This window comes from Schistocerca serialis, chromosome 11, assembly GCF_023864345.2.
Source record: "Schistocerca serialis cubense isolate TAMUIC-IGC-003099 chromosome 11, iqSchSeri2.2, whole genome shotgun sequence".
Taxonomy (NCBI): domain Eukaryota; kingdom Metazoa; phylum Arthropoda; class Insecta; order Orthoptera; family Acrididae; genus Schistocerca; species Schistocerca serialis.
The window spans coordinates 64,408,473-64,424,900 of record NC_064648.1 but is presented as its reverse complement, the minus strand read 5'-3'; the positions used below and the strand labels follow the sequence as shown (position 1 = coordinate 64,424,900).

The following is a 16,428-nucleotide window of genomic DNA, read 5'->3' as shown; positions in this document are numbered from 1 at the left end:
CCGTAAAAACAAACCAAGAACACTTAGACCTGACGATTACAAACCTTTCAGACAGATTAAATGATGTAACATTGGAGCAGAAATCCTTACAGGAAAAGTTAGAAAAGCTTGAAGACAGAGCAGATGTAACATCTTTAAAGAATGACACAACTCTAGCAGAAAAACTTGTACATGAATGCAAATTATGTGATGATTATTTAGATGAGAAGTTTGAGACAATGACACAGATCATTTTAGATAAGACAAAGGAACAAGTAAAGGGAGAAACAGATAATATTCAGAAAGAGATACGTAAACTTAAAGAGAATGTAATACCAAGTTCGTCAGTGATACCAAAACCCATAACAGACAACCAAAACATAAATGAGAATCATAATAATGCTAGACCCAGCACACAGCCGAAAATAGAATTACCAATGAGTGACACAAATCCCAATGAACCATTTTCAATGCTACCACAAGATCAAAATTACTATCAGACATCACCACATACTATGCACAGTTTGACACAAAATACAGGACCCATAATACCATCGGGAGTAGCTGATGAAACATTAGTACGACATGGATACTTTCAGACATTTTCATGTGAGGAGAAAGACAAAGTGCATACGATTGTTTTCATCCGCTCTTTCGATGGTATTTTCCCGAGACATTGGTTAGAAGCCGACAAAATTCGATATGTTACAAATTTGTTACATGGAAGAGCAGCTAAGTGGGGAGCAGCAATTAAAAGACGATGTTTAACATTTGAACAGTTTGAACAAGCATTTCTTGAGGAATTCTGGTCGATCACAGAACAGCAAAGTTTAAAACGAGAAGTATACAATCCAGAAATTTACAACCCGAAGAAAGAGACTTTACGACAATACTTTGAACGCTACCTAGACAAAACATTATATTGGACAAAACCAGCAGATTTACCAGATGTAATTAGAACACTTAAAAGCCACTTACCATTTCCTTACCGTGATAAATTAATAGGAGTGTCCGAGGACAACATAAAGAATTTTTTCAGTTATGTTGATGAGATAGATGTTGTTTACAGAGATGAGATCAGGAATTTCAATCAATTGTATCCAATCCATCCAAGCAATTTGCGTACGCACAACAGAAATGACAGAGGCTATTGGAATCCGCCTCCGACACCACAACAAAACACTCAAAGAAACAATTCACACTACAGTGGGACAAATCCATTCAATATTAGGAGAAACAACTCGCAGCATTGGCAAGGAAACAGTAATTATTACCATAATGGTTATCCGAACAGTAATTACAATCAGAACAATAACAGTTATATTCAAAATAACAACAACAGAAGAAGGAACCGAAATTATAGAGATCAAAGAAGAGAGGATAACAGGTACCATCCAGGATATTTTCAGAGAAACAACATCCAACAACATCCAAACATGTATTGCAGGAATAACAGTAATGACAATACCAGTTACAGTCATGGGCGAAATAATGTATGGGGAAATCACAATGGACAACCGCCACGACACATGCAATACAGCAACCCTCAATTTGTACCTAACGGAACACCCGATGCGATGCGGGGTAATGTCAACAACCAAACAGCTGATACTTGGGTGACGCGTGACAGAAATGTAAATATTATTGAGTTGGGCAATGAACCCAACCCGCAGCAACAACCGAATTTGCCGGAAAACGAACGGCGACCGAGCTAAGCGCTCGAGTTATGGTCAATAGGGAGCAGAGCGCAACGGAACCGACGATTTGTTTTCTCCGATATGATGACAGTAAGAAAATAGAAAAATAATTATATCAGGATGTAGATTTTAATAGTACCAGTAAAACAAAGAAGATTATTCAGGCTATAACACGAGTTATGATTGGTAGTTATGAAGTGGAAGTAATGTTGGATACAGGAGCAGCAGCAAGTGTCATTTCAATGTCCTTATATAATGAACTCAAACAAATAATGAACATACAAACATTGCCAGTACAGAATTGTCACATTATAAGTGCCACCGGTAACAAATCAAAGAATGTGAAATTTCAAGTGCTAATTAACTTCACATTTTCAAATATACCACTCAATTACAGTTTTCTGGTAGTAGACAAATTAGTTATGCATTGCATATTAGGAATTGACTTTTTGAATGAATATCAAGCAATCATAGATTTAGGAGAAGGGAAATGTCATTTAACCGTAAACCAACAACAACTGACAATAGAGTTAACACAGGGTAAAAACTTAAACAGTAAACAAGGTAAATTTGAACAGTTACATTTTGTGTCTCCACCAGCAATAAACATATGTGATTTAACTTTTAATGAAGCTGTATCTCAGGGAATTAAACCTAATGATTTATATGAGAAATGCACAGAATCTGAATATCTGACGAAGGAACAACAACTTGAATTACTTGAAGTTTTGCAGCAATTTGCTGAGGTATTTGTGGAAAAACCTGGAATTATTAGAGGCTATACTTATTAGATGGATGTTAAACCACACAAAACATACTGTAGAACATATTATAATATTCCTTGGTCAAAGAAACCCGCAGTTTTGAAAGAGATTTAAAAAATGCAAGCTTGGGGTATCATTGAAAGGTCACATTCACCATATTGCAGTCCGATACTAGCAGTTAATAAAGAGGATGGTAGTGTAAGGTTAGTGCTGGACGCACGAGAAATTAACAAAGTTATAATTCCAATCAACACACGACCTATTAATTTGGAAGAACAACTTTTAAAATTTCATAATGTACAGTATTTAACCAATATCGACCTCCGCTCATCATTTTGGCAGGTGAACCTCCATAAAAACAGTCGTAAATACACTGCATTTCTATGTGAGGGACGTAGTTATCAATTTTGTGTTCTACCCTTTGGTCTACGAGTGAGTGCTGGAGTATTTATTGAAGCCTTAGATGCTGTTCTTGGACCACAATTGTTATCGCAAATCACAGCTTATGTTGACGACATTGTCATTGCAACCACTACTTGGGAAGAACACGTAAATCTTTTGAAGCAACTTTTGACTAAATTTTGTGACGCAGGTGTCACTATCAATTTATCAAAGACGAAATTAGGGAGGAGAGAAATCAAATTCCTTGGTCACATCATATCAACTGAAGGCATTTATCCAGACTCAAGAAAAATTGATGCAATAAAGAATTTTCCATCCCCACAGAATCGTAAACAACTCAAAGCCTTTCTTGGTCTATCTTCATTCTTCAGGAAATTTGTACCCTACCACCTTCTTAACAGTCCACATCTTCTATCTTTACTCAAAAGAAATAATATTTGGAAATGGACAGAGTTCTGTCAGACAGATTTTGAAGCGATTAAGAATGCTTTAGTTAATGCACCGTTGTTATGTCATCCTGACATGACGTCAGACTTTTGCCTAGTAACAGATGCAAGTTCCTATGAGCTCGGAGCATTTTTATTCCAAATTCATGTAGAAGATGAACAAACAGTTATCAAACCTATAAGTTTTGCTAGCCGCACGCTCACTGAATGCGAAAAGTCATATTCAGTGACTGAGCGCGAAACACTTGCCATAGTATGGGCGTTTCGCAAGTTTCGCTACTTTCTATGGGGAAAACGTACTAAGCTTTATACTGATCATCAAGCTCTTTCTTTCCTGCTATCATGCAAGTTATTACATCCACGTCTTGCACGCTGGTGTGCATCACTACAAGAATATGATTTTGATATTATATATATAAAAGGAGAATCCAACATTATAGCCGATGCTCTATCTCGTTTGCCACAAGGCCTACAAGAATTTTCAGATGTGACAGAACAAACATCAGATTTTAAAATTTTACTCATGTATGATGGTACATTTGCACCTTACTACAAAAACATGTGCAGGAAGTTAGCCATATTGCAGGACAATGATCCCAGGTGGATCCAGATAAAGAATAAATTACGTGCAGGAACAGACCCACCTCTTGAAAAATATTACACGTTACACAAAGAAGTATTATTTCACCAACGAAACCCTGAATCACAGCATTGGTGTGTTTGCTTACCTGAAGCTCATGTTAATGATTTTATTTTATTTACACACAGAACTTGGGGACACTATGGTGTAACCAAATGTACAGATAAGATTATACAATATTGCTATTTTCCAAATTTAAGGCGAAGAGTATTGAGTAATATTAGGAAATGCATCATATGTCAGAAAGCCAAATATTCTAATCGCACAAGCATGAATGAATTGCACCCAATCACACCTAAGAGGCCATTACAGCTAATTTCTTTAGATATTGCAGGACCCTATCCACAAGCACGTGGAGGAATGAAATACATCCTTGCTTTGTTAGATGTTTTCACAAAATATTTAAAATTATATGCTTTATGTTCAGTTTCTACCACTGCTATTACCAGACGTCTATTAACAGATTATTTTGTAAGAATAGGAAAACCTGAAGTTATGATCACAGATAAAGCAGCATATTTTACCAGTTTAAAATGGAAGACATTTATTGAAGAACAGAATGTTAAACATATTTTAATTTCAAGATTTCACGCAGCAGGAAACCCAGTAGAAAGAACATTTCGAGAATTTGGACAGTTTGTGAGAACACACACACACCAGAGAAACACACAAAATGGGTAGAATACCTAGCACCATTTGAACAAATAGTGAACAATTTAACTCACATTTCTACTGGATACACACCAACTGAATTAATTGTGGATAAAACAGAAAGAAATGAATGGACAGACCCTCTACCTAAATTTACAGCAACAACAAATCATGTTAGTTTAGAAGAAAAGGTAAGACAAGCTTACACAACATTATGTGACAAAGCTAAGGAAAGAAAGCAGAAATATGACAGAGGTGTCAGGAAAGCCCAAACATTTCAAGTTGATGAGTTAGTTTTACTAAGAACACATCCTAAACCCACAAAACTGAAACATTTAAACAGGAAATGGCAGATCTTATACTCTGGACCATACCGAATTGCAAATATTCCACACCCTGGCTGTTATTCTTTAGAATATCCATTAACACATAAACCCAGAGGTCTACATCCACACAGACATTTGAAAAAATACATACAGTAAAATGTTAGCTACTGAGGAGAAGATAATTAATATGATATACAGTTATGATGAGCCTACATTTAAGTTATACAGATACTTACAATCTAATGAATGCAGGTAAGTCTAGAAAGTAATGTGAACCATCCAATAGCTAATAAGATATTTGGTTATAAGAGGAGTTGCTACTGAGGCATATACACATTAGAGGAGGCATATACACATTAGAGGAGGCATAGAACGAAACAGAATTATTTTCTTTAGGAGGCATGTGATAATAGTAATGTTGATATGAGTGATGTGAGTGACTGAATGAGATGAGTGAATGTAATTTTAGTTTAATAAGAGGACAAATAGTAATACGGAGAGAGGTAAATGGTGTATAAGATGAGAAAATGGTATTATTATTATTGTTATTATTATTATTATTATTATTATTATTATTATTATTGTTGTTGTTGTTGAAGTAAAAAGTAAGTGGTGATGAATAAGAGGAATATATATATATAATGCTGAGGAATAAGTATATGTTATTTTGCGAAGAATGAATAATGGATAGGTGAGAATGTTGTGAGTAACTGAGAATATGTTGAGAGGAGAGAAACTAGATTTGAACGCTATATCACATGTACTCATGGAATACAGAATGAAAGTAGTGGAAAGAATATTATTTATTGAAAGATTGGTATGCCTGAGATAATAACTTATGTGGTGTCTTATATATTCTTATAACTAAAGGTGAAAGTATAGATATATGTGGAAAGAATTATTTACAGCAGCCACTGTTGGAAATATACCAGAAGATTTAAATCTATAACACTTTAACACTAATCTAATGGGAACTTGTAATGAAATTTTTGGAGTTATGTAGGCTTGACACTTCAGATTGGAAGAATTATTTAAGAGAACATATTTAGTAGTCATCTAATGACATAATTAAAGCTCATCTACTGTACTGAACTAATGCGCCATTTAATAGAAAGGAGAATAAGGAGAAAACAAAATGTCAGTCCTCTGTTGCGGTTCATACTCTCATCCCTTCCTTAGAAAAATTTATACATGTTGATGAAATATTTGACATTATATAATTCGTGATTATCTGACAGTATGGAGAGACATACACACATATTTATTTATGAATAGAATTTTACAGGTACCACAAGGTAAATACAGAATGGATATACAGCATGGAACGCAGCAGCAATTATCTAAGAAGATTTATTTATTAAGTAAAACATTTATTTATATTGCTTGATACTCATGAAAAGAAGGAGATGAACTACACAAACTTTATAGGAACATGATTGACTTGAAATATATATATATAAAAACAAAGATGAGGTGACTTACCGAACAAAAGCGCTGGCAGGTCGATAGACACACAAACAAACACAAACATACACACAAAATACAAGCTTTCGCAACAAACTGTTGCCTCATCAGGAAAGAGGGAAGGAGAGGGGAAGACGAAAGGAAGTGGGTTTTAAGGGAGAGGGTAAGGAGTCATTCCAATCCCGGGAGCGGAAAGACTTACCTTAGGGGGAAAAAAAGGACAGGTATACACTCGCACACACGCACATATCCATCCACACATGCAGACACAAGCAGACATGCTTGTGTCTGTATATATATATATATATATATACACACACACTTACCACACTGATGTACATACTTGTAGGATCCTAAGATATTTAGAGGGGCACCACTCTTAGAAACGGTAATAGAGGGGTACCACTCTTAGAAACAGCAATAGTGGGGACACCACACTTAGGTATAGGAACTTTTACGTTATATTAAGTTAACATGTATTTTATTTATCATATTTTATTTTGTGTAGTCCACTGTAGGGGATGACTTTACTAGTATTTATGAAGTAGTTAGCAACCATCCCATGAACCTATCCTCCTACAGAGGGCTGTCAAGAAGCTTGAAATATGTGTAAATTTTATTCCAGGATGCAAGATGAATTTTAAGTTGAATATTCTAGCGAGTTGCCACAATTATCTTCAAGTGTTGCAAGTGTAACGGGGGGGGGGGGGGGGGGGGGGGGGGGAACAAGAAAAAAAAGAGAGAGAGAGAGAGAGAGAGAGCTAACAAATAAAATAAATAAAGTGTATATTTCAATCTGAATGTAATGTAATTCACATGTCAGCACAATGATATTGAATGTAACGTAAAAATTTACTATATTTTTCATTTAATTCTGTATACGTAGTATATGACAACAATGTAACTATCTCATGTAATGATTAATTGTAAATATTTGTATATTTATGTACTTACTATATCAAGAAATGTATTTTAAGGAGATGTTAACGAGCTGCAAAGGACTTGTGCATGTAGCACATGATTCATATAAATGGAACTGAAAATGCAAAGAAGAAACCAACGTGATGGAACACTTGTCAAGCAATATTTACATAGTGTCAATATGCTTTGAAGTGTATGGTGTTGTGGAAGCCGGCAGGTCTTCAGGTTGGTGTAAAAGACAAGCTCACCACCTGTCGTAGGCAGTGAGGTGTTTCCTGTGCCCTCATTGACCATTTATACCCCGGTCGACGCCACCAAAATTCGACTGCTGGAGATCACAATTTCGTGTTGACACATTGAACAAACTTTGGATTTTCTTCAAGTCACACGCACGAGATCCAGGCAGTACACACACACACTCAGAATCCGATACTACGTTTAAAGACATTGGAGCAATATAATAGAAACATTTATTGTTCGAATTAATTCCATTGTAAACACGAATCATGTGAACTGAATTCAAACGCTGTGCTAAGCAACAATAATACGCTGCAATTCAAAGACATTAATGTTACGACTCCTAAAGAAGATACACATCAAAAAGACTGTATACAAAGACTGACATGCAAACAGCATCATGCTCAGAAATATTTTTTTTGTAATATGTAAATTTCTTATTTTCTCATATATGTATCTACGTAAATTTTCTATACTGCCACGCTCGCTTGCGGAGCGTGTCAGTAGAGGAGGCATTGTAATGGTACTTTGACTTCCGCAAAGTTATAATTTACGATCGCGCACGCAGAAGAGCGCTGCGCCAGCGACCGATTTTATAAATAACTTTGTTCTTTTTTTTTTTACTTACTTTTGCGTAGTTTTTTTTTTGTTTTTAAGAACTAATGGAGGACTCTCTCTCTTGTCTTGATAAGAAACACGTGTATTTATGTGTTGAATGTGCCTTTTGGTGAAAATTAAAAATACGTAACAAAGCGATGTTGTTTCAATAGCTAATGAGGAGAAGATAATAAAAGGTAACACTACACCCTTCCCGATAAAGAGACACTGGAGGAGGGTGTAGCTTTTCTGGCCAGGTGGTGCAAAGACTGGCAAGTGCCTTTAAATTTTCAGAAATGCAAAATCCTGCATTTCACAAAACGAAGAGAGAGAGTATGTCAATGTGGAATACAAAATAATCTGCTGATAATAGTGTCATGGAATGTAGTCGAATTAAGTCGGGTGATGCTGAGGGAATTAGATTAGGAAATGAGACGCTTGAAGTAGTAAAGGAGTTTTGCTATTTGGGGAGCAAAATAACTGACAATGGTCGAAGTAGAGAGGATATAAAATGTAGACTGGCAATGGCAAGGAAAGCGTTTCTGAAGAAGAGAAATTTGTTAACATCGAGTATAGATTTAAGTGTGAGGAAGTCATTTTTGAAAGTATTTGTATGGAGTGTAGCCATGTATGGAAGTGAAACGTGGACGATAAATAGCTTAGACAAGAAGAGAATAGAAGCTTTCGAAATGTGGTTCTACAGAAGAATGCTGAAGATTAGATGGGTAGATCACGTAACTAATGAGGAGGTACTGAGGAAGGCAGTGGTTGGTAGGATACATTCTGAGACATCAAGGGATCACCAATTTAGTATCGGAGGGCAGTGTGGAGGGTAAAAATCGTACAGGGAGGCCAAGAGATGAATACACTAAGCAGATTCAGAAGGATGTAGGCTGCAGTAGGTACTGGGAGATAATGAAGCTTGCACAGGATAGAGTAGCATGGAGAGCTGCATCAAACCAGTCTTAGGACTGAAGACCACAGCAACAAGAACAACGATAGAGTTATGAGATTTTAAATGTTATAAAGTTAAAAGAAAGTTTACAATAACGCTAAAAGACAAAAAAAGATTAATTTATACCATCCTGTGTCGCCATGCCAATGGCCACATTCTATGGTTACTTACCAACCCAACCATTTCTTTGAAAACATGATTCAAATTACCCGGACGGAGGAGGGGGGAAAAAAAAAGGAACACCAAAAAATAATTAATGAAATTTCAGGAATACATTTGTTTACATACCATATTTAAGTGATTAACGCTGCAGGATCTCATATTAGTATAAGCACAAGAGAAGCCACAGGGGGAGTGTTCCTGATCATCAAAAAGGGTTTCGACCGTCTCTGGCACAACGGACTCGTACGCAAACTAAGCAAAGCTCGTTTCCTGGATGGACTCTTACATCTCATACACTCGTATCTCACGAACAGGTGTTTCAACACTAACGTGCAGGATAAACAATCAACACAACACGGTATCCAAACTGGAGTACCCCAAGGAAGCATCCTAGGGGCCATCTCATTTAACCTGTACATTAACGACTTCCCAGCAACACAAAACATGACGTTAGCCATCTATGCGGATGACACCACCATCCTCGCGCAAGACTGGAAACTGTCGAACATCAATTCACGAATAGAGACGGCACTCAGAACAGCCGAGCCTCAGTTGGAGCGATGGCGTATTAAAGTAAACGTCGACAAGTACAAAGCATTTCTGTTCACACGTAGACCGAAACTACTGCACAAACATCAACACAGTAGATCAACACTACATACATGCCCAATACGTTTCCGAGAGACAGTCAGATACCTAGGTGTCTGGCTGGACCGGAAACTCACACAGGGGGACCAAATCGAATACGTTGCCAACAGAGCGCACGTGAGGCTCAAACAGCTCTACCCAATGCTCAACAGGGAAAGCACACTGAATAGGAGGGTGTCGAGGTCCATATAAGTGACACTGATTAGACCTCTGATGACGTACGCAGCTCCCGTCTGGGGATATGCAGCTCCTACACGACTGCGCCGCCTGTAGGTCATACAGAACAAAGTGCTACGAATCATTAGCAACGCTCCACGCTACACACGCACCGTGGATCTTCACCGTGAATACCGCCTCGATACCGTCGAGGAAGTATTAAAAAAACACATCATGCGACTATACGGGAACTCGAGACACTTGAACAATCCTTTCATCCTCACTCTGGGAAACTACAATCACAACTGTAGGTGGAAGCACAAGCGACCAAATACACTACTATCTAGGGCATAGCCACCTACAGTAAACTAACATACACTAACAAGCGACAAACGTTGGCAAGCCCCTGCATATCAGCAACACTGCCTGAGAATTACCAGCTGCTATTAGAGCCGACCGACAGGCCACAGAGGGACACCGACAAGCTCACCCACTGACGCACAAACAAACCGCCAACATTACCTTACACTGTGCTTCCGATATACGACCTATCGGACACAAAAACAATAATAAACCTAACTGTTGCAGGTTGCTGACGCTGAACGAGGACTCTACACCGGCACCCAGCAGCAGCCTCCGATGAACAGCATCGCTCAGTGTCAAGGTATTGACATGCACGATACCCACTACTAACAAAGCCTACCCTTGCACGACCTACCGCAGGCAGCAAGACATCCGCTACTGCTCTTACCACCCGACATAACTATTGCAGAGGTTTTTTTCCCTTGGCTCTTGGCTTGGCACTTTTTTTCCTCCGCCCTTCAAACCACTACCCTTCATTCGACTTTGACCCAATCTATCTCCAGATGAGCGGGTATTAATGGTTAACCTTAACCAGACATACGCAAACACTGCAGTACCCACATCCTGCGACACCTCACATTAGTGAAAACTAACCCTTATGCAGAGATGGCAGTAGACCTATCGAGTTGGCCATCACGCCAGTGTGGGTATGGAAGGGCTCCACCTCCTTTTGGAGGGGAAAAAAAAATCCATTGCAAATGTGAGATGGGGGTAATTTAGTAACTGGTGTAACCATCAGGACGTTGAAAGCAAGCATCCAAATGTGCATGCATTGTGTTATACAGATGCCAGGTGCCAGTTTGTGGGAAGAAGTTCCATGCCTGTGGCACTTGGCCAGCCAATACAGGGATGGACGGTTAACGCTATTTGTGGACGAAGCTCGAGTCGTCATCTGATAGTGTCCTGTACGTGCTCGACTGGAGACAGATCTGGCGATCGAGCAGACCGAGGCAATATGTCGACACTGCAGAGAATGTCGGAAAACACCCCCTGGAATGCCATTCACGAACGGCAGCGCAACATGGCGTATCACCAGGTCGACATACAAATTTGCAGTTTGGCTGCACAGGATAACCGTGAGTTTGCTCCTACTGTCATACGAAATTGCACCCCAGACCGTAGCTCCAGTCGAGTGTGTCTAGCACACAGACAGGTTCGTTGCAGGCCCTAAACTGGCTTACTCCTAACCGAGCCACAGCCGTCACTGGTACCAAGACAGAACCAGCTTTCGTCAGAAAACCTAACAGACCTCCACCCCGCCCTGCGACGAGCTACTGCTCGACACCACTGAAGTCGTAAATGGCGGTAATTTGGAGTCAGTGGAATGCACACTAGGGCATCTGTCTTGGAGTTGTCCTTGAAGTAACAGATTTGTACTGCTGCTCAAATTAGTGCTGCAGATGCAGTATGATGTGACAGAGCCATACACTGTATATGACTGTCCTCTCTCTCGATAGTGGCACGTGGCCGTACGGGGTGCGGTCTTCTCGCGACTGTACATTCTCACCACCACCACTGCCGAAAATCGTGTACCGTGGCTACATTCCTACCAAGTCTTTCTGCAATATCACAGAAACAACGTAAAGCTTCTCGTAACACTATTAATGACCTCGTTCAAACTCGGCAAGGTGTCGATAACAGAGTCTTTGTCACCTCGGAAGCATTCTCGACTGACAAATTCACCGCATCAAATCTCGAGGATAACTAATGCTCACAACCATTACTGCATGTACTTAAAATCTGAATAGACATAATCTTTCAGATGCATAAACATGCCTACCAACTTTCATTTATGTCCTTCTCGGTGTTGCAATTTTTTCCCCATCAGGGGATTCCGGAAACAGCGATCTTGTGAGACCCAACTCACTTTATTTGTTCATGAGACCCAGAAAATATTAGATACAGGCTCCCAGGTAGATGCCATTTTCCTTGACTTCCGAAAGGCGTTCGATACAGTTCCGCACTGTCACCTGATAAACAAAAAGCCTACAGAATATCAGACCAGCTGTGTGGCTGGATTGAAGAGTTTTTAACAAACAGAATACAGCACGTTGTTCTCGATCGAGAGACGTCCACAGACATTAAAGTAACCTCTGGTGTGCCACAGGGGAGTGTTATGGGACCATTGCTTTTCACAATATATATAAATGACCTAGTAGATAGTGTCGGAAGTCCCATGCGGCTTTTCGCGGATGATGCTGTAGTATACAGAGAAGTTGCAGCATTAGAAAATTGTAGCGAAATGCAGGAAGATCTGCAGCGGATAGGTACTTGGTGCAGGGAGTGGCAACTGACCCATAACATAGACAAATGTAATGTATTGCGAATACATAGAAAGAAGGATCCTTTATTGTATGATTATATGATAGCGGAACAAACACTGGTAGCAGTTACTTCTGTAAAATATCTGGGAGTATGCGTGCGGAACGATTTGAAGTGGAATGATCATATAATATTAATTGTTGGTAAGGCAGGTGCCAGGTTGAGATTCATTGGGAGAGTCCTTAGAAAATGTAGTCCATCAACAAAGGAGGTGGCTTACAAAACACTCGTTGACCTATACTCTAGTATTGCTCATCAGTGTGGGATCCGTACGAGATCGGTCTGACGGAGGAGATAGAGAAGATCCAAAGAAGAGCGGCGCGTCTAGTCACAGGGTTATTTGGTAAGCGTGATAGCGTTACGGAGATGTTTAGCAAACTCGAGTGGCAGACTGCAAGAGAGGCGCTCTGCAATGCATTGCAGCTCGCTGTCCGGGTTTCGAGAGGGTGCGTTTCTGGATGAGGTATCGAATATATTGCTTCCCACTACTTATATCTCCCGAGGAGATCACAAATGTAAAATTAGATAGTTTCGAGCACGCACGGAGGCTTTCTGGCAGTCGTCCTTCCCGCGAACCGTACGTGACTGAAACAGGAAAGGGAGGTAATGACAGTGGTAGGTAAAGTCCCCTCCACCACACACCGTTGGATGGTTTGCGGAGTATAAATGTAGATGTAGATGTAGATAACTTAATATTGATTTCAGTAAACTGTGAAGGGAAGAATGATGAGGTACATCTAATGTAATACACAGCAACATAGCAGAACAGTGTGCTGCAGCAAGTCACACTATAGCTCTCTTCTGGCTCACTGAGTGGAAGCCTGTACTAGGACCAGAATAACGAGCCAGTACCGGTACCTTGAGGATCCTGCGGCCAAGCGGCGTGTCCTGTCGGGTGCGGCGGCGGCGGCTGCCCTCCTGGGTCCACGTGTGGTACTCGGCCTGGTCCACGCCTGGCGGGGCGCAGCAGTACAGGAGCTTCCCCGAGATGAAGTCCTTCAGGATGTAGCGCGCCGAGCGCGGGTTGTCGGGCTGCCCGTTCTGCGTCATGAAGCCGCGACAGTCTGCAAACGGGACACACTCGCTGGAGACGGGGTCGGCGCTCAGACGCGATAAGTTGTTTCGAACAGAATGACCTCCTCTGTACCGACCGTAACGCATTCTCGTAACGTCCGTACCGTGTCGAACCCGATTCGCACTTTTCTCGCGCGACATACAGAAAGTTGTGGGTCGGGGCGGTCAGGAAGGTGGAGTATTTCTCAACTTCTGAAGGAATTTGCAGACGTGCCGAGTATTAAAATTTTTCCGCAATTATCACAATTTCTAAGCTAAAATTACAGTCTTACGGGAGGCCCTTATAAAGTTACAGATTTCACTATTTCATTTTAGTAGTTTGACAGTACAGTATTTTTCATTGTCTCATTTTGTGAACCGGTATCATTTCAGAAATAACGCTCAACTCTAAAAGAGTGTTGTGTGTTTAGCACAGATTATATAGTAGAGAGGGATTCAGTAAAATGTAGACACTCTTCGATAGTAAATATTAATGAAACAAAACAACATACCATTACAATTCTTGCACAGGGGGCACTTATTTTGCATGTTCAAGTGATCCTCCATTAGCAGCCAAACAATGTCGATGCCGCTGAATTGCCGACCGAACTACAGGTATTAGTGCCGCCAGTGAGATAGCCGTACGGGAAGCCTCAATGGTTTCTTGTTGCTCGTTCAGTGTAGCTGGCTTCTGTTGATAAACGTCATTTTTCAAGGTCCCCATAAGTATAAGTCAAGAGGTGTGAGGTCTGGAGACTGTGGTGGGTAGTCATCAGCTCCTCTTCAACCTATCTATCTATCCGACATCTGGGTAGATTTCCATCCAAGTATGCTCTGATATCTGTATGGTAACAAGGCTGAGTGCCATCATGTTGTAGGTAAAATCTTTCATTTCCAAACACCTCTCAGGTGGGAGATAAAATTGATGTCTGTAGCATATGAATATACACCTCACCAGTTACGGTACCATCCAAGAAGGGCGGGCCAATTGAATTGTGCGATGTTCAAATGTGTCTGAAATCTTTTGGGACTTAACTGCTAAGGTCATCAGTCCCTAAGCTTACACACTACTTAACCTAAATTATGCTGAGGACAAACACACACACACACACCCATGCCCGTGGGAGGACTCGAACCTCTGCCGGGACCAGCTGCACTGTCCGTGACTGTAGCGCCTTAGACCGCTCGGCTAATCCTGCGCAGTGAACTGTGCGGTGACAGACCACACCGTACATTAACAGGCTTGTCCCCATGAATGTGAGCATTTTCAGGAGTCCAAACCACACAGATGTGGCAGTTTACTGTACCATTCAGTTTGAATTGCACCTCATCAGTCCAGATAACCGTCCCTGCAAACTGTTTAGCCTTGCGAAGCGTGACTTCGAGTCACTCCTAGTACTCCATCCTTCGGTCCAGGTCATCCTCGTTCGTAGCGTGCAGTGATCTCGGAATATACACTTTTGACCTATCCTGAACAGCACTCTCAGCTTCAAATTTACCCCAAATACGATAAATCGTTATATGTGTCGGTGGCCGAGTTCCGTACAAATTAAGCCATTGCAGTTGTGCCTCCGTCACATTTTTGTACTTCCAGTCCACTTCAATACAGCCTTGCATTGCTCAAATGACAGTTTAACTTCATTCACTGCTGCACTGTCATCTGCTGGAAAATGTGCAGCAAGGTCTGTTGAGAAAGCAATGGACTATGCTACCACTCAAAGCTGTAACATGTCATTTTGTTCCAAAGATATTTACTATCAAAGAGTGTATTTTTTTCTGGTCCCCTCTGTATACACAAACACTTCTCTACTACAGTGCCGACTTGCTAACTTCACAACTGTGGGTGCATAAACTTGTAGTTCGGTTGTGATTTGGCATACCTATGTATACACTGTGGCATCACTGTCGAGTGTAAAGCAATTGAATAGTGTTTAAATTAACTCCCTAACTTTTTTAGTCTCTTTTGGACATAGAGAACTGAATTTAATGTTTAATGTAATTGTTTCTTTTAGAGTCACAGATACTCTGCCATAGTATTTCTTCTATTAGGTATCTTTCTCGTATCCTCACTATTACATCTGAACTTTCTTGAACACATCATTAGCAACCGCAAGTGCAGTTACCGTGCGACTAGTGACATACTCTTTTCTGCGTTTGTGGAGCATTACACTTTTTATCCTTCACAAAATATATTCAGTTGTTTGTGTGTAAATAATGATAGTTTTGAGTCATTTTTCTTCAATAACATTTTTAATTCTGCTATATGGTTAATTTGATAGTGTTATGTGGTTAGTCATGCTGCTTTAAGAGAAAGTTTTGTTTTACTGAAATGCAGGTAAAATGTACGGCATGTATTTATTATACAACGTTCTTTGCATTCAATAATTAAAAATGAAGAGATTTTTAGTTAGTTTGACTGATTGCAGTAATTCAGGAACTTATAGTGGCGAAAATGGCCATGGGGGAAAAAAGGTCTTATGATTTAAAAATAAACATCAAATGATACAAAAGAATATCTGTGCCTGATACAGTCACAAAAGTCTAATCATCGTGTATTCTGCACCACTTGTTCACACAATATTTTTATCTGTTTAAAAGATGGACAGTAGATTACTACAACAAAAGAGGCATTTGACCTAGGTTTT

At 40.0% G+C, this 16,428-nt stretch overlaps 1 protein-coding gene across 2 annotated transcripts in view; it reads right to left on the bottom strand.

The window, feature by feature from the left end:
* The window catches only part of LOC126426802 (large subunit GTPase 1 homolog), a 193,865-nt gene that overhangs the window by 38,894 nt on the left and 138,543 nt on the right, over nucleotides 1-16,428 (bottom strand). For both annotated transcript variants that reach the window (XM_050088804.1, XM_050088805.1), the window contains exon 9: nucleotides 13,589-13,794. In XM_050088804.1, the coding sequence (XP_049944761.1) occupies nucleotides 13,589-13,794 (206 nt within the window). The remainder of the gene's footprint in view (nucleotides 1-13,588; nucleotides 13,795-16,428) is intronic.